At 32.0% G+C, this 20,942-nt stretch overlaps 3 protein-coding genes across 4 annotated transcripts; 2 read left to right on the forward strand and 1 right to left on the reverse strand.

Moving 5' to 3' along the window:
- Nucleotides 1-673: 673 nt before the first annotated feature.
- On the forward strand, nucleotides 674-4,035 carry LOC148624933 (uncharacterized). The gene is made up of 6 exons (XM_088568059.1): nucleotides 674-818; nucleotides 996-1,047; nucleotides 2,182-2,281; nucleotides 2,501-2,572; nucleotides 2,996-3,226; nucleotides 3,511-4,035. The coding sequence occupies exons 1-6, from the start codon at nucleotides 733-735 to the stop codon at nucleotides 3,621-3,623; spliced, it is 654 nt and encodes a 217-aa protein (XP_088424185.1). The 5' UTR covers nucleotides 674-732; the 3' UTR covers nucleotides 3,624-4,035.
- Nucleotides 4,036-5,228: 1,193 nt separating this feature from the next.
- On the forward strand, nucleotides 5,229-7,513 carry LOC148624934 (uncharacterized). 2 transcript variants are annotated; one of them, XM_088568062.1, is made up of 7 exons: nucleotides 5,229-5,392; nucleotides 5,545-5,596; nucleotides 5,925-6,024; nucleotides 6,295-6,366; nucleotides 6,580-6,810; nucleotides 7,063-7,158; nucleotides 7,388-7,513. In XM_088568062.1, exons 1-7 carry the CDS (start codon nucleotides 5,307-5,309, stop codon nucleotides 7,393-7,395), a joined length of 645 nt encoding a protein of 214 aa, XP_088424188.1. In that variant the 5' UTR covers nucleotides 5,229-5,306; the 3' UTR covers nucleotides 7,396-7,513. The 2 variants fall into 2 exon arrangements, with proteins under 2 accessions (XP_088424188.1, XP_088424187.1); XM_088568061.1 differs by having other exon boundaries at nucleotides 7,063-7,513.
- Nucleotides 7,514-8,515: 1,002 nt separating this feature from the next.
- LOC148624935 (uncharacterized) lies at nucleotides 8,516-20,693 on the reverse strand. Its single transcript, XM_088568060.1, has 13 exons — nucleotides 20,467-20,693; nucleotides 18,885-18,956; nucleotides 18,319-18,535; nucleotides 17,580-17,880; nucleotides 16,627-16,727; nucleotides 14,938-15,036; nucleotides 14,010-14,158; nucleotides 13,627-13,743; nucleotides 12,987-13,148; nucleotides 12,414-12,575; nucleotides 11,162-11,328; nucleotides 10,700-10,836; nucleotides 8,516-10,153 (listed from the first exon to the last, which is right to left on the reverse strand). The coding sequence occupies exons 2-13, from the start codon at nucleotides 18,918-18,920 to the stop codon at nucleotides 9,405-9,407; spliced, it is 2,397 nt and encodes a 798-aa protein (XP_088424186.1). The 5' UTR covers nucleotides 18,921-18,956; nucleotides 20,467-20,693; the 3' UTR covers nucleotides 8,516-9,404.
- Nucleotides 20,694-20,942: the final 249 nt, after the last annotated feature.

The following is a 20,942-nucleotide window of genomic DNA, read 5'->3' on the forward strand; positions in this document are numbered from 1 at the left end:
GGGCAGGTGGACAGGAGGGATGTGGATAGTACGGGGTCAAATATAAGGGAACGGGAATCGGAGGTTGAAGGGGTGGGGTCGGTGGTGGGGGGAGGGGAAGGGGAACGGAGAGTGAAAAATGCGGTGAAGCGGGGATAATGGTTGGGAACAATAACCGGGGTTCAAATGAAAGGGGTCGGGGAAACTGTGGTTTGGAGCTGGGAGGCGGTGGTCTAGGGGAGGGAAGCGGAGATGAAGTACCCCCTGTCCACCCCTCAAAATTTTCCTGTCAAAACCATATTGTTTGGCGATGAATAAAAGAATTGCTAAACAAGTAAAGCGCAAGTAAAAACACAAGCATATGAACCAATTGAAACAACAGGTACTTGAGATATTTTTTTTATTTGTTTGTTGTTAAAATGAAAAAAAAAACGAAATCATGTTATAACAGCAAATAATGCACTTATACTATCCATATGATGTTTTTTGACATATGGGGGTCGACTGGTATATAGTCCTGGTATATATACCAGTCGACCCCCCATATATAAGGAAAAGACTGAACCCTGCTGAAAAAGAAATCAAGCGTTTTCACAACGTTGTATAATTTTTGCGACGTCAGAAATAATTCGACGTCGCACTATGACGCTTTCAGTTGACTATAGCAACGTCCTCAGTTCAGCAGCTTCCGCATTACGGAAAGAACACGCATTTTATCGAGAAGACATTTATTGCCTTTTTGCGGGCAGGAAAATGAAAGCTCTTCCAGTTTTGTTATTTTTAATGTTCCAGATTGTCAACAATAATGATGGTAGTACCAGCAAGGATTTAATTTTGACGTAAATATACAACTTCTGCTTAGACATATCTGTTGCGAATAGAAGAGAGGAAATCTTTTTATTACAATGCAAAAATAAACTTTTTTTTACATCCATGTAGCTTTATTTCACCATTAATATCCATCGTGCATCTAATTTTTCTTTATAAACCATAAAAATGTTTTTTTTTTATTTCAGCCTGGAACAATTGTATGGTATTGCATGTGTAAATAGCTCTGCAGCTCTTGAGGTAAGCTTTCAAATAAATAAGTCATAAATAGTTCTATAGTACTATCGCCCTGTCGCATTGCCAAGAGAAAAATGATCGTGTCCTTCATCCTGACAAGTGCTCAGATCTTCATCATCTACAGCCACGAAAAATTCCATACAGCATAACTACACACTCCACCAACATCTACTACAAAAAGAGCTACAAAATATTTTGGACATCAAATGAAACAAACACGCAGATAACATAATATCAGCAGCCTCAAAGCAACTAATCTTTTTTCAAACGTAACCTAAAAGTTAAATCACAGGCTGTCAAAGAGAAAGCATACACATCAATCGTTTCACCAAAACTAGAATACGGCAGCTGCGTTTGGGACCCTCACAACAAATCACAAATTCAACAGCTTGAAATGGTACAACGGAGAGCAGTACGCTATACCTTCAACAAATACCACAACACTAGCTCCGTAACGGACATGCTGAACCAACTAGATTGGCCTACTTTACAAACACGACGAACAATAACATGCCCCATCTTCTTTTACAAAGTAATTCATCGCTTACAGTAGCTATTTACCCTACAAACCTGCTCATTCCATCAGACGTCACGGTACGTACCAGACAACATACACACAATTTCTCAGTAAGACACATCCAAACACAGAAAGACGCGCGTACACATATTCCTTTTATTCAAGAAGAATAACACAGTGGAACTTCTTACCGGCAACTATCGCACAACACACACAACCCTAGAGAGCTTTAAACAGCAGACCATAACATCTGCTCCTGAAAGCCTCTTCAGTTAAATTAAAAACATTGTATATAGTTTTAATCCTAATTGTATAGCACAAAATAATAAACCAAAATGTTGTGGAAAAAACAAAGAAGAGATTAATAAATTTAAGAAAACTTAAGTATGACGATGGTCAATATCATCTAGTGAATGTTTTTTTTTTTTTTGTAGTTCTAAATCAAACTTTTATATATTGAGTTTTGTAAGGATTGTTTAGTGAAATGATAACCTTTCTAAAATAAGATATTGAAGTGTATATTTTATTTTCCTGTATCTTATACATGAATCCTGCCAGTGTTTTGCATTTTCTCCTGCTCTTTACGATTGAATGATACATCATTGTAACTGTGATTATAGGTTGGTTTGTCTGGTATTGAATTCTTGATGATTGGTCTCTGTTTCGTGTTGTCACTGATCCACAGGAAGAGACAACGCTTAAATGAAAATATAAGAAAACGTTAGTATTTTATTAACCTGCTGTACCTTTACTTACATTAAAGAGTAAATGTTATTTTTACACATAAACGCTTGTTTGAGAAAAAAAATCTTGCTAGACTTACCATTTAGGTCACATTTAGTAAGTTGAAACAGCTAGACAAACATGGACAGATATAACTGACCCATACTTCTAGTGAAAAAAGAAAGTTTTACAATTCCAAATTTTGTTTGGTTTCAGGAATCAAGAATTTACAGTTGGATTACAGTAGAGATTCAGACATCCCACAAACCATTAGTTCTACTCTAGAGGGTATATTTGTTAAATGATTTATAAAATATTAATTATACTATTTTCAGATTTCTGTTTACTATTCATATCGTATATCGTTTATCATATTATATATTATTCATGGAATTTTGAAGAATTTCAAAATCCATGAATCACTAAGGTTTCATTCCTTGTATTGCACACGACAGAACCTCTAGGTGCTGGTTTTGGCTTCCGATTTCGATACTTTCGTTTTTGAGTACTTCTTATATACATTTGATTTCTTTTAAATTTAGATCTTCAGATCTGTTTTATTCTAATTACTGTCTTTGAGAGGTCACTCATTGGAACACGAATACAGCATATAGACAAACCTGAATAAAAATTAAAGAACCAGTTCAGAAATTGATGGCAAGGCTTTTTGGTGGTTCAATTAACATTGCATGATTGTCATTGGTTTTACAGATTACAGAAGCAAGAACAGCTGTCTTGAGTTTCCTCTGAGAAAGATGGATAGAGAATGCAACAGAATGGTGAAAGAGGCAGAGCAGAAATTGAGGGAAACTGAAATGATCTATAATGAGTTCAAACATTTTACAGAAGAGTTCCAACATGCTGTTATTGTGCCAGATAATGTTATGGATATCAATGATTTGAGAGTTAAAGTAGAACTTGCAGCACTGAAGAAGTTCTTTAGTAAGTTGGCTAAAATAATATATAGACATTTCAATAAAGTACAAGTGATTATTGCAATTGAGATGTGGTGAAATTAATTTTTGGTTTGTATTAAAACAATCACAAAACATCGGGGGAAACTGCTCAGTGTTATTTGTGAGGCATTGGATGTTAAAGCAAAATTAACCAATAGTCTTAAATTTGGGGTCAAAATCCAGGCAACATCATGGATGTCGCTAGTTAAATTATGCAATTCATTGTAACAGTCTTTTTTCAAATTATATTTTTCATCCTCACCTATCTAGCATCAGAAGTCTTAGTAGTTAAGATGGTCCAGGATTATTACAAGGACCTCATTGATGATGCAGTAGAGGAGGTAGACAGAGTGATTAATGCTGAAGGTAAGATGGCGGCTTAGACTCATAATTTAACACACAACTATCTTTTCTGTTTCCAAAAGTTTTATTAATAAATGTATGCCTACCTTAGTGCATGTAAGCTGGTTGTGTATATACCGGTACATTTTTCTTATTTTCTGAAGTTCTTTTTTTTCATATGTACAATAGAAGGAAAAACATATCATTTCAAAATCATAAGAAACCAAACACCCTTTTATAAACTTATTAAGAGATATAAATATGCTTTACCATCAAGCCAACAATATAATTTATTTTTTTTTATTTATTTTTTTTTTTGCAGATATATGATTGAAGAAGATCTCCTAAGAAACAGTTGTGATAATGAAATTCCATTTGTTTGTTTGTTTGTTTGTTTGTTTGTTTTTTTTGTTCCTTCATTTTTTTTCGTCAATTAAAGTATATTTTGTTAAATCTTCGAATTATTTTCCCTATGAATGATTAACATAGAAGACAGTAATGATCATTTCAGTATACATAAGAGAAATAAGAAAATCTAAATACAATGTGGGTAAACAAAATGAAAAATGGCAGCCATGCTTGAAGCAAAATCAGTTCACAAGCCAGGGAAAACATCAACAAATAAAATAGAGACAATAACAACAACTAACAAACACGAAATGAACAAAAATACAAAAAAATTAAGAGCAATCTGGGCATCATAAAAATGGGAGCATTTACTAGGTGTATCAGTACTAAGCGTCTTCTGAATGTCAAGTATATGATAAATAGAAGAAGAAAATCATGAAAAATCAAACAAACAAATCTGTCCTTAAAGTAATAAGCAAACGCTTTTAGTTGAACATGAAGCACTTTCAGAGATACATTGAAAGCATAGCGCAAAGTCAATTTCAAACAATTTATCACTACCGAAGTTCCATACGTATACAAAAAGATGTCTTGTCTGCATAATATTGAGCTTTCATCTGTTGGTTGAGGAATCCGTCTTTAAGGATGGCAAGTCTGTTGTCGATGTTTGAGGACCCCATAATCCCTAACCTTAGTTGATGTTGTTTTAGTCTAATAATTAAATGTTGGAGAAACGTGAATAAACCACATAGGCCATGTCATTGCGGTTGTGATTTTAGCACATTAATTTCCAGTGATCGTTAGGTTAACTACAAACCATAACCATCGGTAATACCCCATGAATTTGAAAGCTTAATGCAAAATTTAAAAATAAAAAGAATGAAAATTTAGTTTAAAACATATGAATTTGACAAAATAGTAACATGCTTATGCTACACAACATAAACTTAAATTATAAATGTATAAAAGTAACATTGAACATCCAGCTACAGTGTGGTTTGCAAAAGATGTATCTATGTTGGAGTATAATAAAAAAAAATTCTACAGATCCTATTCCCACATAATATGACCAGATAGATTAGTAAAGATGTATGTTTTGAAAAACAAAATTGTAATAGAATTAGATATTTAAAAATGAGCCCTTCATTTGCACGTCTGGAAAGTTCAGAAAATTTGAGTGAAAGGCTGAACCGTGTTGAAAAAAATCAAGCGTTTTCGTAACGTGTAAAATATTCTCCACGTCAGAAATAATTCGACGTCGCATTATGACGCTTTCAGTCGACAATAGCAACGTCCTCAGTTCAGCTGCTTCCGCACTACGGAAAGAACACATATTTTATTGAGCAGACGTTTCTTGCTTTTTTGCAAGCAGGAAAATGAAAACTCTTCCAATTTTGTTATTTTTAATGCTCATGGTCGCCAACAATAACGATGGCCGTGCCAGCAAGAAGATAAATTTGAGGTAAATATATAACTTCTGCTTATATATAAATGTTGCATAGGAATAGGGAAAAATTACAATTACAATGCAAAAATCCTATCTTACTATATATTTCCATCATGCCTCCGACGTTTTCTGTATTAACATTAAAAAAGTTTTTTTCCTTATTTCAGCTTGAAACAGTTATATGGTGTCCCATGTGTAAACAGCTTTGCAGCTCTCGAGGTATAAAATATACATAAATGTAATCTATACCTAGAGAAAATAACGAATAAAGATGATGAAGATGATGAATTTGTGAATGATTCCAAAGTAATTGAGATTTACCATTTTATGATTGACACAGCTACAAGTAAAAACATGTCTGAAACATTCTTTGTCCAAATTTTTGAGTTTCGTAAGGATAATTAGAGTGAAAGAATAATTTTGTAAAATATATTGTGGTGTGTACTTTATTCTTTCTGAATTTCATTCATAACTACAGTTTCCTCTATTTTCACTTTCCTCTACATATTATGCTTGGAGGATACATCATTTTAACTTTGATTGATAGATTGGTTTGTCTGGTACTGAATTATTGGTGATTGGTCTCTGTTTCGTGCTGGTACTGATTCACAGGAAAAGACGAAACCTGAATGAAAATATAAGAAAACGTTAGTATTTAGTTAATCTGTAGAACCTTTAGTGACATTTACGAATGTACTTAAAAATTGAAAGTTCTCCCTCCATCCCACTTTCACATTAAGACACTTTAATGTTTTGCTTTAATTAATTTCCTTTACGAAAATGTTTCTAGATATCATATAAATAAATGTACCATTGTTTTGTCACTAAGAAGCAAACTGAATGAGCATGGACAGATTACTGCCCGCTACTCCTGGTGAAAAAAAAAAGTTTAAAAAAAATTTTTTTTTTTGTTTCAGGGATAAAAAATTTACAGATTAATTACAGCAAAGATTCAGATATTCCTAAAAACATTGACTCGACACTTGAAGGTATTTATCATATGGGTTGTGCTTTCATATATCTGTCTATTTATTAGTAAGTACCGTTATATCAAGAGCTCACTCTTTTTTAGTAAGCAGAAGCCATTTTGATGCTACGTTTAATTGAAAATAAAATTAATGAAACTTCAAGAACCAATTTAGGGATTGTTGATACGGCTGTTGGTTTCTATTGCCATTACAAGATTGTCTTTCATATTAAAGATTACAGAAGCAAGAACAGCTGTCTTGAGTTTCCTCTGAGAAAGATGGATAGAGAATGTGACAGAATGGTGAAAGAGGAAGAGCAGAAATTAAGGGAAACTGAAATTATCTACAATGAGTTCAAACATTTTACAGAAGAGTTCCAACATGCTGTTATTGTGCCAGATAGTGTTATGGATATCAATGATTTGAGAGTTAAAGTAGAACTTGCAGCACTGAAGAAGTTCATTAGTAAGTTGGCTAAAATAATATGTAGACATTTCAGTAAAATACAAGATTCAAAGTTTCAATGTTTGGTTGGAAGAATGCTGAACTCAAGTGCCCTATCTAATCAATATTCAAAGTTTCATTAAGGTAACACCAAAAAACATCTTTTAAAGCACTGGGTCAAAACTCCAACAAATATAACTAACTCATGGACATACATTACTAGCTAAATAATGCAATATTAGTATTTTCCAAATTACATTTTCTCCTATATAGCAACAGAAGTCTCAGCAATTAAGATGGTCCAGGATTATTACAAGAACCTCATTGACGATGCAGTAGAGGAGGTAGATAGAGTGATCAATGCTGAAGGTAAGATGGCAGCTTAGACTCATAGTTTGTTATAATCTTTTCATTTTTTTTTCTTTCCTTTTAAAGCTTATTGTTAACACACATACAACTACCAGAAAACTTATAAGCTGATTTTTTTTATTAATGCTGTTAAAATTGGTACATTTATTTTTATGTCCACACAAGTTTTTTCCTCATAAGTATAAAAGACAAATGAAATTAATATCAACTTTATATTTTTTTTTTGCAGGACTATGATTGAAGAGGATTTTCAACGTACAGTTGTGATGTTGTTTAATGCACATTGACTTTCTTGTTGTGCTTTTTTTCTTCTTTTTCTCTATCCTTTTTTTCTATTAAAGTTTGTTTTGTTTAATCTTACTTGCATAGCTCATACTCATACACATACATCACCACAATAAAGATCAATTTAGTAAAGAAGACAAAAACAGGAAACGTGAATGCAATGAGAATAAACAAAATAAATAGAATTTTAAGAATAGTGATTATGTTTATAACAAAATCAGAAATCAGAAAATACATTCTTTTTATCCTACAAAAATGTATGTTTCCTCGCTCCCCTTTCCAAAGTTTGAAGAGGTATAACTCCCACACAATTCAGGGGATCATTAATTCCCGGCAATATCATTTCCAAACTTACTACAAAGTTTCATGAAATTTGGTGCAGAAGGTTTCGAAAAGTCACACTTACAAAAGTGATACAGACAGACAGACAGACAGGGAAAGATATGTCTCCCCTACCAGCATAATTCATTCCCAAGGGAAGACCAAGCATAGAACAACGTATAAAATAATACACATACCCAGAAAAAAATGAACAACCTGGACACTTTCAAAAAATAGGAGAAAAGACTACATTGTAGGTGCAAAGGAAGGGTAGGTGTCCTTTGATTTTCTTGAGACATCCCAAGTTGATAATAAGATATTTAATAAACAGGAGAAAAAAACTATGACTAAAACTAGCAAATTTGTCCTCATTGTCGTGATGAACACAGTTGATAATGTCATGATGGCAGTCAGAATTTCTGAAATGATGGCTTTAACTTCAAGGTAACAACCTTGCAGCTAAAACTGGATAATATATTTAATATAATACAAAAATACCTTGAAAGTGAAATAAAAGCATTTAAGGATGAAGACACATCAATGTATGTGGCACAAGCAAGTCACAATGACAAAAAGAATACATGTTTATAAACAATATCACACCATCCATGATTAACTTTAAACAAGCCACAAAGGAGATTGGTAAAACTTGAGTGATTAACAATTATGAACACAATCAACAGTTTTACGGTAATAAAAAAAACCAGTTTTTGAACTATGAGAATTGTGGAATAAATATATAACAAATGAAAATTCTTTAGCATTTATTTTGGTTTTCAAACCAAAAGTTCACATTAAATAACATAATAAATACAAAACATAGTATAAAATAGTGACTTAGCCACATTTATGTATGTTCCTAGTGAACATTGAAATATTAAATCTTGTACTCATAAAATAGTTTTGATAATTTATGCATATTCTGACACTTGAAAACATTAAATTTTATAAAGAGAGAAGAAAAAGATACATCCTTTCAATGTAAACAATTTTCAAATGTGTAGCTGACAAAACATATTGAGAAATCATTAGTACAGATGGATGATAATACCATGAATACAGGCCGGTACTTAAATTTATGATGAAATCTTCTCAATACATTAAAAAATCTATATGCCTTCCTTGTACCAATTATTACCAAATAGGTACAATTCTCATCTAAAATACTACAATTAATGTTAGTATGATATGTAAAGAATTGTACAACAACTTGAACACAGTATTTTTATATTTTATCAACTTTTGTGTATCTTTCTATTGTAAAGTCCATCAAATGAAAAGAAATTCTTAAATCAGCTTTTCACTTGCATTTAAAGCAGCATAGCAATAAGAAAGAGCAATGGTACACAGTTTGACACCATAAACAAATACTGTAATGTTATTATAGTTAAGAGATATCTCAAAACTGGAATTTTTTTTAGATCAAAATGCCCTTTTCAAACCTAACCGTGACTTATCACGAGAAGTATTCATGTACATTTAATGTACATTGTAATCTCACAACATAATGAGATGTTTAAATAAGCAGAGTAGTTCTAAAAGAAATGAACACTCAAGCACTTTGAGAGAGCGAAGAGTGCTGTATCACAAATAAACACTGGACGGAATGTTTAAAAAAAAAATACTGGCATGAATACATTTCACCTATTGAGAGGAGTTACTGTTCTTGATTTACTACTTGAAGGTCTTTCAGAGTCTGGAGGCTTAGGAGTTAAACACTCGCCATCAATTGACAAAACTTCCATACTATCCTGATTGTGTGCATTGTAAATATTAGTCCTAAATGATGATGCAGAACTTCTCCCGCTTTGAGCACTAGAAGCTCTGCTAAAGTCTTGAGCTACCAAACTACCAGATCGGTTAATTTCTGGTAGGAAGGGTTTCTTAGGTTCTTGTCCATCACTCAAATTCGAGTCACTTCTCTCTGCACTAATAGTGTTATTTTTCAGCACAACACCAGATTTTCTATGAAAGAATGGCCCATTTTTTGACAAAACAGGGTCTATGTTCTCACTAGAATAATGAACATTAGGTTCCCAATGCTGTTCATGGTCAGAATCTACACCGTTCGTCTCTTCAACAGTTCTAGCAGTAAAATCCTGCGTTTTCTCTGTTATTTGACTAGGTTCATTACTGGGACGCTCTGTGTATGGACGGTCTGTCTGACTATTGTCATTTTCATTTAAACTATTTTCTTCTTGTTCTATATCTACAAGAAGATTTTGAATTCGCTTCCATCGTTCAGCCCTTGCACTTTCAGCTTCTTCAGACAGGACAGCCGAAATTTCAGAATTTAATTCATTTTCATTATCATTTTCATCTTTCAATTTCCTCCATCTGTCTACTCTGGATGATACATCTTCTACATAAGTCCTCTCTACTTCATCATCTAAAAAAGTAAAAATTCAGTAAGTTTAGCAATTATTGCATTTTCTATGAATTTGATCAAATGTATGGTGTTACTTATATCATATTTCAAAATGTTCTGAATTATGCTATAGTTTAACATTTAATAAATAAAAACCTACTGTGCATTAATTCTTTTTGTGATTTGAAACCATTAAATCCTATCCTTGTATACAGAACATGGTAATAGAACCAAACATTAACAGAGGATTTTATATACCACATACAAACAGGCCATTTCTCTACTTAACGCCGAGGAATTGTACAGTAATTTTAAATGTCAAAATTCTTAGTATGAAATTAAATCATGTACATAATATCAAATTAACCACATTCATGTTAATAAAAAAAAAATAATAAAAGCATTAATAAAAAATTTTGAAAAACTTCAATATCTTAAGAATTGGTGACATATTTTAATTGTATTTATATCAGTGTTTCACTCTGGGCTTTTTGTCCCATTTTTATAACAACTCTGTTTAACTACTGTATTGAACATTTTGTATTTCATTTCCTATGATAAACATACCATCTTCTAGTTCCTCTCTGACAGTAGACAATCTAGATGGAATGGTTTGGTGGGCTTCAGTCAGTAATTTCTGTAGAACATTCCCTGATAATTTGGGAGGATTCTCCATCAATAATTCTCTGGCAGACTTTGGGGTTCTGTGAACACATACAATATATTGAAGTGTTTATTTATTATAAGTGAATATTTTGTCAGTCTACAAGTATCTTTTAAAAAAAATATTACAAAAGTATGGTCCCTCAATGTTCATAAATATATAATCATTCAGTTAATTATAAAGATTTACTTAAAAAAATTCTATTTGATTATTCCAACTGAGAATAGCAATTTCTGAAAGTGTGACTCTTACTATGTGTATTAGCATAAGGATCAATACAAATAACTACATCCCTCATAATCAAAGCCTAAATTGTACAACATAAATTACTTGAATACATGAGACAGATTTTTTTTTAAAAATACCTTGGTGTAGTTTCTGTTGAGTTACACAATGTTGATTCAGAATCAGCTTCAGATATTCTTGATGAAAATTCTGACTGTGATGTCCTAGAAATTGACCTTGCACACTGGTCTAAAAGTTCATTAAGTTTTAACTGTGACATTTTCCCATTAGAATATACATCTGACAGCTAAAATATAAAATTAATATCAATAAAAAAATCCAAATTATGTACTGATTAACTCATATGTTATATTTTGCATAAATGATATGTGTAAAAATAAAAATGGTTGTTTATAAATTAGAAGTATCAAGATGGTGTTTGATATCTCATTTTTTTAACTGAGATTGTTAAGGGTTGATCCAGACACATTTAAAAGGAGGGACCCCAGCTAGGGTCCCTCAGAAAAAGTGGAGGGTGCTAGGACATTATTTGCCATTTTTTGTCAATTTTAAACATGAATGTGACAAAATTGTCAATAAAACTGGGGTTGCAAACCCCTAGCATCCCCCTCTGGATCTGCCACTAGATTGCTGTAGGTACATGTATATAAAGACATACCTTATAATATAATGACCTATTCTCATTTATTCAAGATGTTCACGGGTATTGACTTATGACCATTAAAACTGACTGTCTGGAAATGGTTCAACATAATTTTTATACATGTACTTTAAAAAAAGCATTGTCATGACTGGTTTAACTAGTTTGTATTTAATGAAGAATTATAAAGATTAACTAAAAATACAAAATGTACTGTAAGTGACCATGCAAAGAGAATTAATACCCCTGCTTCATTTTTGGCTAGAAGCATGTACAATCTTTATTGACATATCAAATCTTGCAGGCATTTAAATGCAGGAGTGGATTCATAAGGGGCGTGAAGATTTTTCCCCTAATATATCCAAGTTTTTTCCATGCTCGCTCTGCTTGGCAAATATTTCTACAATACACCCCTTCTAACTAAAAATCCTGGATTCACCCCTATACATGTAACAATATCTTTCTTCCACTATACACATTCACATATCTACCCAACCTTCATACAATATTTCACTAAAACCCATTTCATAAGGAGAAACTGCCCTCAACAAATATTGATGAAGGAAGCAAGGGGCAAATTACTACATGGACAGAAGGATATTACACACAAGATGACTCCTATAAACTCCAAAAAATTTATATAGCCATATAGTAAATATATTGAATGACTGGCTAGAATTTGAGTGAGTTTCCTACCCTGGTTATAATCAAGAACCAGTAATATACTTTACCTCATTTTCGTCCATGTTATGTATTTTATCCAGTTCCTCATCAACAGAGTGCAGCCTCTCTCTCAATTCTCTCTGGTCTTTATATTCCAACAATGCTTTCTCACCAAAATGTTCTATATCCATGTTATTTTTTATTGATACTGGCGTAAAAAGCTTGTAGGACTAAAACAAATATTACAAATTGTTAAATTATAAAAAAAAAATAAAATTCTTATTTGTATGAAATACTATCTGTAACGGATACATCTTTAATATATATTTTTTATTATACCATAATAAACACCTGTCAAAAAGCACATTACATTCCCCTCCCACTTATTGTACTACCAAAGGTTACAACCCTTAGAAATGAAAATGTAAAACAATGAAAATTCAAATATTGGTTTCATGAAAAAAATACTAAAAACCTTCAACCTATGAAACAAAATTTTTTTATATATGGACTCTCCCATACATTTGAGTACACTCTATCCAACGAATTTTATTAACCACGGAAATTGAAAGATCTAAATCAACCATTACTATTCATATTTTACCTTTAATCATTTACTTTTTCACGCACTTTAAGCCTACCTGTGGTGTGGAAGGTGTATACATCACTGATTCATAATCCTCTGGAGGCATGATTTCCCTAAGTCGACTCTCTATACTTCGTAATGTCTTTTGTTCACTCTCCTCAGGGATAAAACCTTCCCCCGAGTGTACTGCTAGTTGGAACCTAGGTATTTTTATCTCCTGTGAAAGAAGTTTAATAAATGTTGTCTGGTAAGTTCGTTTGAACCGACATCTATTTTAACTCAAAAAAATGACATGCATGTATTTTATAGTGGATTTTGAGATGTCAGGAGAGGACATGGCTAAGTTGAAAACTTTGTGTCAACAATTTAAACAATTGTTTAGATTCTGTTTGTTTGTCTATAAATCATTCAACCTTATGTAATCTCTAATATCACATGTGTATGAATTAGGTCTGCTTTGTGTATGTTGAAATCTTCCTCCCTTAGAATATTAAGTATTATATTACAATAATACACTAAGTCATCACTTTGATTTTTTTTATTTAAAATCCAAAACGAACAAACAAGGAGGCAAAATATCTGCACATTTGATTGAGAACATACAAAGAAAACTGGTATTAAAAAAGAACAATTAAAGTACTTATTGCCAGATATGTTCAAGATCTCCAAGCAATATAAGCATGCTTATAACGTACATCACCATCCTCATCTTCAGGAATTTCTGGGAGTTGATCAAGATCAGTCAGCAGTCCCTCAACCCTGTCTTTCTCTTCCTGGGTCATTGGGATGGGGGCTTCAGCATCTGCTGCCAACTGAAATCATAATATCATTTTTACTCTATCATAGCCACTTGTACATTTTTCTAAGCAATTAAATCCACCTCAACTATATTAATTTTTTTATTGCCATGTACTACTAAAAATCTTTGTCAAAGGCTGTAATTTGACAAATAATTCATTTTAGAATTTCATCCTTTTTAAATTTTTTATAAAATGTGTCTCCTTTTCATTCATATCTATAAGCTTATATCAACTTATATTATATTTCATAATTTATTGTAAAAAAAATATGTTTTTACCTCTTTGTTCCTTTTAATGAAATCCTTTTTCTTTTTCTGTTTCTTTGAACCTTTTGTACTACCATTCATTGACATGGTATCACTGGCTGACTTAGAATCTCTACCAGAACTCTTTGCTGAACTAGCTGTGTCACTCCTACTGGACTTGACTATAACAACAAAATAAGACAACATATATAGCTATGTTTGATAGATCAAAGCAAAGAATTTGAAGTCATTACACCTGCCAGAATCCTGACTAATTTTTTTTGGACTGAAGGATTTGCTTTGTTAAGTGGTAGGTTAACACAGGTTTAAACTGAGTTAAAATTGACATGAATGGCCTTTAGAAGGAATCTGGTTTGGACATGTTTCTGGTGTCATCAGGAATCAGTTGAAACAGGATTTTTTATGCTTTTTTTCTTAGTGTTGATAAAATGAAGCGCTGTTCTAAAATGTTCTAAAATGTAAATTTTAAGCTTCCTATAATTTCCAAGTCTTTCCTGTGATGGTTTATAGCTGTTTTTGAAAGCATTGCTTTATTTACAATTTTGTGTAGTTAAATGTGGTATCTGGTAAGAAACTGACAATTTCAAAAATGAAAATGTATCAACACTATGATAATGCAATGCACTTTTCTGCTTGTGACATAAAATGACGAATAGTTTTACCCCTTCTTTGAAGAAAAAAAAGCTAAAGCACTAATAAGATGAATAGTTACATTGACCAGAAAATGTTTTTGCCCTCTTTTTGAGAGGGTGGCCTGTAGAAGTTTTCTTGTTTGTTGCTTGGCTTTTGGTGGATGACTGTCTCATTGGCAATCATACCACATCTCCTATTTTAATATACTTAACTTTTATACCTTCTTGTAAGCCCCTGTGTAAACAGTTATTGCAATTATTGGACTAATGTTCAGAATAACAATTAAAAGTCAATTAATTATACTCACCTTTTGTTTTAGCACCACCTGACTTTACGTCAGGATAATCTTGTTCATTCAGCTGTGTGGCAAATACAGGCTCATCTGGAAGGTCACTCAGTTTGATACCTGTGGAAAATAATATAAGTTTATAATCATCCAAATATAATTGTATACAACTGTATGTATCTCTTATACCCAAAACTTTGCATAATCCAATAAGTAGGGTTTCATTTAAAAATCATACAGATGGAGATTTATCTTCACTTAAATCTTTCCTAGAATAGATGCATTCAATACACCAACAAAAAAAAAATTCCTGCAGTGTTAGTTTTCCTTCGAAATGGTGGTTATAATGTAAAATGAACAAAATTTTAGTGGGAATTTTTTTTATACATTTTATAGTATAAACCGAATGAAAATTTGCTGTTACTAGTAACATATTTTTTAAACCCAATTTTTACGGACACTTTCATTGTTGCAGTGTTTTCATTAGGAACAGGCTGGAGGCCAATTTGCATGTTTCAAACACCTGTCTGGCCAGTTCAAGTGGAAAAAAATACATATCATTTAATGAAGAATTAATAAATTTGTCCTGTACAAATTTTTATTTGACCTTATAGGAGAAGAAAATAGTGAAAACACTGTAGTTGAAAATCTTGTCTATTTGCCTTCAGACGTTAAGGGTTTCCAGGCAAAATATATTGTGTAAAAGATATGCATTAATCACTATTAATCAGCGTCTCCATGATTCATAGGTGGAACTATACTTAACAGGTGTTGTTGCATAACCAAGTCCTAGATGATAAATTTTTAAGTCTGCAGTTCCTTATTTTTGTATATTTTCAATTATTCCTACACTAATTTAACTTTTCACAATTACTTGAACCTTCTCTGTATGCCAGTTCTATCATCACATTGATACTTATATATTTCAACATGCTTTCTCAATATTCGTCATTAGAAAAGCTTATACCAATCCTGAGTCAATTAATCTTTGGATATATCTTTCTTGGCAGAAATTTGAAGGAACAGTGCAAACCCATGAGCCTTCATAGGCACAAGGAAAGTGATAAGGTCAAACAACTTTCATGCAAAAATACTCCTTGTCGTTCATGCTAAGAAGAAATGGTGCACAACAACATATTTTCAAAATATGATTAATCTCATCATGATTTGCCTATTCAATATACAGTTATGTGTGAAAAGAATGCACTCATGCAGTTAATGCTCTCTTCTATAAACCCTTGCTCTTACAACATTAACATTTTTAAGATAGTTTTATAAGTCTGTCACATGAAATTGAGGAAGAACTAATTTCTTGTTGATTGAGACAAGTGCTTGGGGTATCATGCAATTCCAATGTTTCAACAAACCTTCATTAAATGTACTGATTTCCTCTACAAAACAAGCCAATGATACATTTTCTATATGAGTTTGAGTTATTAAGCAGAAAATGCATGGACATTTACCAACTAACTAAAACCACCTATTAAACCTGTTTTCTCAATTGTCTAAATTTGATAGTTATCTTTCAAATAATTACTGATGCTACTACCACATTACATTCTTTTATTCTTGGAGCTTTTGATTTTTAAAGATCATAAAAAGTGTGGATTGGTAAAACATTGAAGATATAAACCTTCCAACGTTATTGATTTATTCTAAAAAAAGATTATACCAAAAAGTCAAAGATATAATATGTACTTTGTTACTAACCATCATTATGGCTTGGTGGGAGTGTGAGGGCAAGAAACTTCTCTGTGTTCATCTTGGCATCAGTGTTTTTCTGGTTTAATGATTCTAGTTCAGACTTCAATCTGAAAAACAATAGCACAAAATGTCAAATAAAATATTACATTGAAATGAGATCAGCCTGATTTGACTTCCAATCATAAAATACACTTGTCAAATGCAATGTAATCTTTTTTTCTCTTGTTGTCTTTTTTTTTTAATAAAGAATTGAATGGTGTTTTACTTTTCAACACTTTACATGGTCTTTAGATACATACCCATATCCAAAATTTATTAAATAGACCAGTTGAAAGTTTACAAACATTTATTAAGAACAGACAAATTAGTACGAGGAAATACATTAGATATACTGTATATATTTTAAAAATATTGTGCAGATATCTAATTTAGAGCTTTTTTATCATTTTTGACAAAGTGCAGTTTTCTTTTTTGCAACATCAAGAAAAATCACACCAGTAATATAAAGAAGGTAAATGCAAGTTTAAAAATTATTGTCAGTACCATTTTTCACAAAAATAAAATCCTAATAATACTGTCTTATCCTACAGCACTAATCAATACAATTTTGAATACCATACTGTGTTAATTAATTGTTATAATAGTGTTCCCTACAGATGGTTTTGGGTGGGGTTGGGCCTCCAGCCCCTTTCTGAAGGATTTTATAAGTGCCTTGCCCTTTTCTGTCAATTTTCCCTAAATAGATGGTAGTGCTTGCATCATATGCCTCCAAATTTACCTCTAAATTTAACATGACATAGTGCCCTTTTTACCTGGACTACCAGTACCCTGGCTTTTTCATCAAAGTCTGCAGGGAACATTATTTTAATTTGTGAAAAACTTGTGAAACTTTTGATGGAATGAAAACAATAAGATCATCGAACCATAACCTTAAGTGAAAAAAAATTCAATCTCATTACCTTCTCTCTAATATCATTCTATCCTTTTTCACCTCCCTTTCTCTTTTTATCTTTTTCGACAGAATTCTGTCCAGCTTCCTCATTTTCAGTATAGCTTCTTTCATTTTAGGATCCATGTCATCTTCAACTCTATCATTTTCCTGATCCTTGGACCTTGTACTTGCTGCCTCAAGGGCAACCATCTTGGCCTGGTACATGTCAAGCTCAGATTTCATCTCCCCACGTATCTGGTTTTGGATTTCATATTTTATTTCTTTCATGATTTCTTTTTCCTCTTCACTATCAACATCAATCCCTTCCTCTATAAAATGATAAAATTTTCGACATACGTGTAATATATAATTGTTTTGTTGCATCTTTTCACACCAAATTCTTATCAGCTTCCTCATCTCCAACATTCTACTGATACAAGAAGTATTATCAAAGCAATAATACCATTTTGGAATAGCTCTGTTTTTTCTTTATCTCCCATTTTCATATTTAAAACTCAATAAACTGATACTACATTGAATGAAATAATTTACCATATGGCAACAACTAAAGTCCAGTTTATTATTTATCAGATTTATAAGTTGTTCTACAACTAGAAATATAGATATCTTTTCACACTAATATTAAATAGCTTCCTAAATTATTTATTAAGGTAACCACACAATTGAATAACACTCTCAACCTCTCTTTTCCTTTTTATCAATAAAATCAATAATATTATCCAATACATTGAAATAAAATATATTACCATACGGCAGCAACCCTCCAGGTTCTTTCTCAGAGTCACTCTCTATTCCATCTAAATTTAGTAATAATTCATCTGGTAACTTGCTATTCTTGGTTTGCTGATGAAACAGAATTGGATCATCTTCCCATTCAGATGACTCATCTGACATCTCAAAGTTAGAGTGTGATTTCCCTACTGTAGTGTCCAGAGATTCCAAATTCAAATGAAGATCCATGTCCTAATATAGAAAATATCATTTGCAATGACAACATACTGGTAACAACATCATGATATCTGTATTGCTATATTACACCAAAAATGTAAAGATGTGGAAATATACCATTTCATAAACATACATAAGAGTAATGCCTCACTATTTTTGCATTTTCTCTAACAATCATGAAAATATTTTCCATACCAACTTTTTTTTATTTTGCTACACTTTCAGTTACACACTACAAGAAATTATTTTAAGAAAAAACTTAAATAAAATTTGTTTAAAGCATTCAATTTACCCTCAGGCTTCAACAGATGTTAAAGGTATCTCAATTTTTATATAAATTTATTATGGTTAATAATTGACTCACTTCTGACACACCAGTATCACCATGACCATTCATCATTATTAATGCCTATTAAGGGTTCAGTTCACTGAAGTCCTTTAAAAAAACAATAGTTGAAATTGATAAATCATTAATTAGCATTTCTTACCATGTATACAGTATGACTGGGTGCAATAATAGCTATGTTTTACACATCATGTGAAACGATAATAAAAATGTTAGAAATAGTGTATGTGAGCATTTCAGGTTAACATGTGTCATATTTAGCTCCATAGTTAAAGAAATTCAAAATTGGTAATAGAGAAATTGTGGATATGATATACTGTGGTTCAAAACATTCTACAAGGTGGCAGAAAGAGAAATAAAGGGAACCAAGATTGTAGTGGAAATCAAAAGAATGTGATCCAGGGAATAAGACCAGAAATGGAAAACAGACAGACACAACAAAGAACATAAAATAACCACGATATCAAAAAAGAGAAAAGAGGTTTACAGAGTATAAATACAATGATGTCACAATAAAACTTCCTGTCAGATTCTTTATCTTTATGAAATTTTTCATTCTTATTATCAGCATAATCATTTATTTCACTGAACTGGTCTTACAGCAAAATAAATGTTTAAGATTAATAGTGGTAATTAATAGGACTTTAAAATATAACCTCGGAAGCACAGAGAGCCTGAAATCAATATGACATGAAGTTACATGTACATCTCATGGAACTCTTCATGGTTAAAGGATTTAGTGTAGCCTAAAATGATCAATAGTTCTGAATGAGAAACAAACTGATATTTCGATTACGTAAGTTTCATGTTTAAGAAATAAACAGTAATATGATCTTTAACAGATATTTCAATTCGTATACTTTTTTGTGTTTTTGATGTGCTAAAGGAGTAGGCCTTTTGGCTTTAGCCAAAACAGCCATGGTACATGTATAAACATTTAGTGATGCAATTCATAAAACAGCAATGATGTTACCCCCAGAATGGTAATAGACAACTTTCACATTCGCAATTCACATTGAATCTGCTGGAAATTTATACATGTACTAAACACAGAAAGGATAGTGGATTTGAAGGCAACAAGAACAGTAATAGTTATGTGGAAATATGTCTGAACAAAAAAATATCTGAAATGCTACTACACAGTATGTATCATTTGAATATTCTTGTAGTAATCAAATCAAGTTTATGTTCCCTTGGCTCCCATTGAAATGTCTTCTGACCTTACACCTGTTGACCTCAATATAACTGTACAGAACAGAAGTGAATGTGAAAGTTGTTAAACATATGAACAAATCAGCCCACATACAAGTCATGCCCAGAGAGACAGGTCCAGGACTCTTTTAAATATCAAATTAAAGGTCCACTAGAGGAAAATAAAAGATTCTCAATTAATTGTAAATGTAAGAGATTGAATGCCCTGAACTAAGGTTAAAGGGGGTTAGTTAAAAGGTCCTGGTGCAGGAATTGAGGGCCAAGGCCTCGGACAACTGCTAATTAAGGTGGCCATTGAACATATGATAAGTGACATATCTAACAATTAGACCTACCGGTTAACCAGTCTCATATTGATTGTAATAAATGTATTGATGCTATGAAGTACCTGTAGCAGATCATAGTTGACATAATTTCCATGGTGATGTTGAAGAAAATAGATTAATTTATCATTTATAACGGCATTGTTGTGTTTTTGGTAATGTAGACACTAATTTTGTTTCCTTAAGCTTCGAGTCAGGACGTTTCTACCCAAGATAGTTGTATAATTTGCCCTAAAATGTGTGAGAATATTTGTTCAAGACCGTCCATCCATTTTGGAATGTTATGAAAAATCAAAACTTCCGGTAAAGCACTTCCGTTTCTTCAGGAGAGTCCACCTTTTTGCTTAGGGGTTTCAGGGTCGATTGATATACTAGGATTAACTAACTTTAGACATTAGAATGTCTTTCTTTTTCGGTAGAAATTCATAGCTAAAATTAAAATACTAAGATCTATATAACAGAGTTTGTTTTAATTAGTTTTTAGTAAAAATTCAATTGAATAAAAAATTGTACACCTCTGGAATTAATTGTTTAACTTCCG

Source organism: Perna viridis, chromosome 2 (assembly GCF_037379345.1).
Source record: "Perna viridis isolate PV_CMFRI_1.1 ecotype Kerala chromosome 2, ASM3737934v1, whole genome shotgun sequence".
Classification (NCBI taxonomy): Eukaryota; Metazoa; Mollusca; class Bivalvia; order Mytilida; family Mytilidae; genus Perna; species Perna viridis.

Coding starts and splice junctions, on each gene's coding strand:
- LOC148624933 (XM_088568059.1), top strand. CDS start 733: ATGAAAGCTCTTCCAGTTTTGTTATTTTTAATGTTCCAGATTGTCAAC. Junction 2,282..2,500: donor AAATGAAAATATAAGAAAAC/GTTAGTATTTTA, acceptor GTTTGGTTTCAG/GAATCAAGAATTTACAGTTG. Junction 3,227..3,510: donor AGCACTGAAGAAGTTCTTTA/GTAAGTTGGCTA, acceptor TCACCTATCTAG/CATCAGAAGTCTTAGTAGTT.
- LOC148624935 (XM_088568060.1), bottom strand. CDS start 18,920: ATGATGAATGGTCATGGTGATACTGGTGTGTCAGAA. Junction 13,149..13,626: donor CTGAAGATGAGGATGGTGAT/GTACGTTATAAG, acceptor CTTCTTTCACAG/GAGATAAAAATACCTAGGTT. Junction 12,576..12,986: donor ATACACCTTCCACACCACAG/GTAGGCTTAAAG, acceptor TATTTGTTTTAG/TCCTACAAGCTTTTTACGCC.
- LOC148624934 (XM_088568061.1), top strand. CDS start 5,307: ATGAAAACTCTTCCAATTTTGTTATTTTTAATGCTCATGGTCGCCAAC. Junction 5,597..5,924: donor ACAGCTTTGCAGCTCTCGAG/GTATAAAATATA, acceptor TTTGATTGATAG/ATTGGTTTGTCTGGTACTGA. Junction 6,811..7,062: donor AGCACTGAAGAAGTTCATTA/GTAAGTTGGCTA, acceptor TCTCCTATATAG/CAACAGAAGTCTCAGCAATT.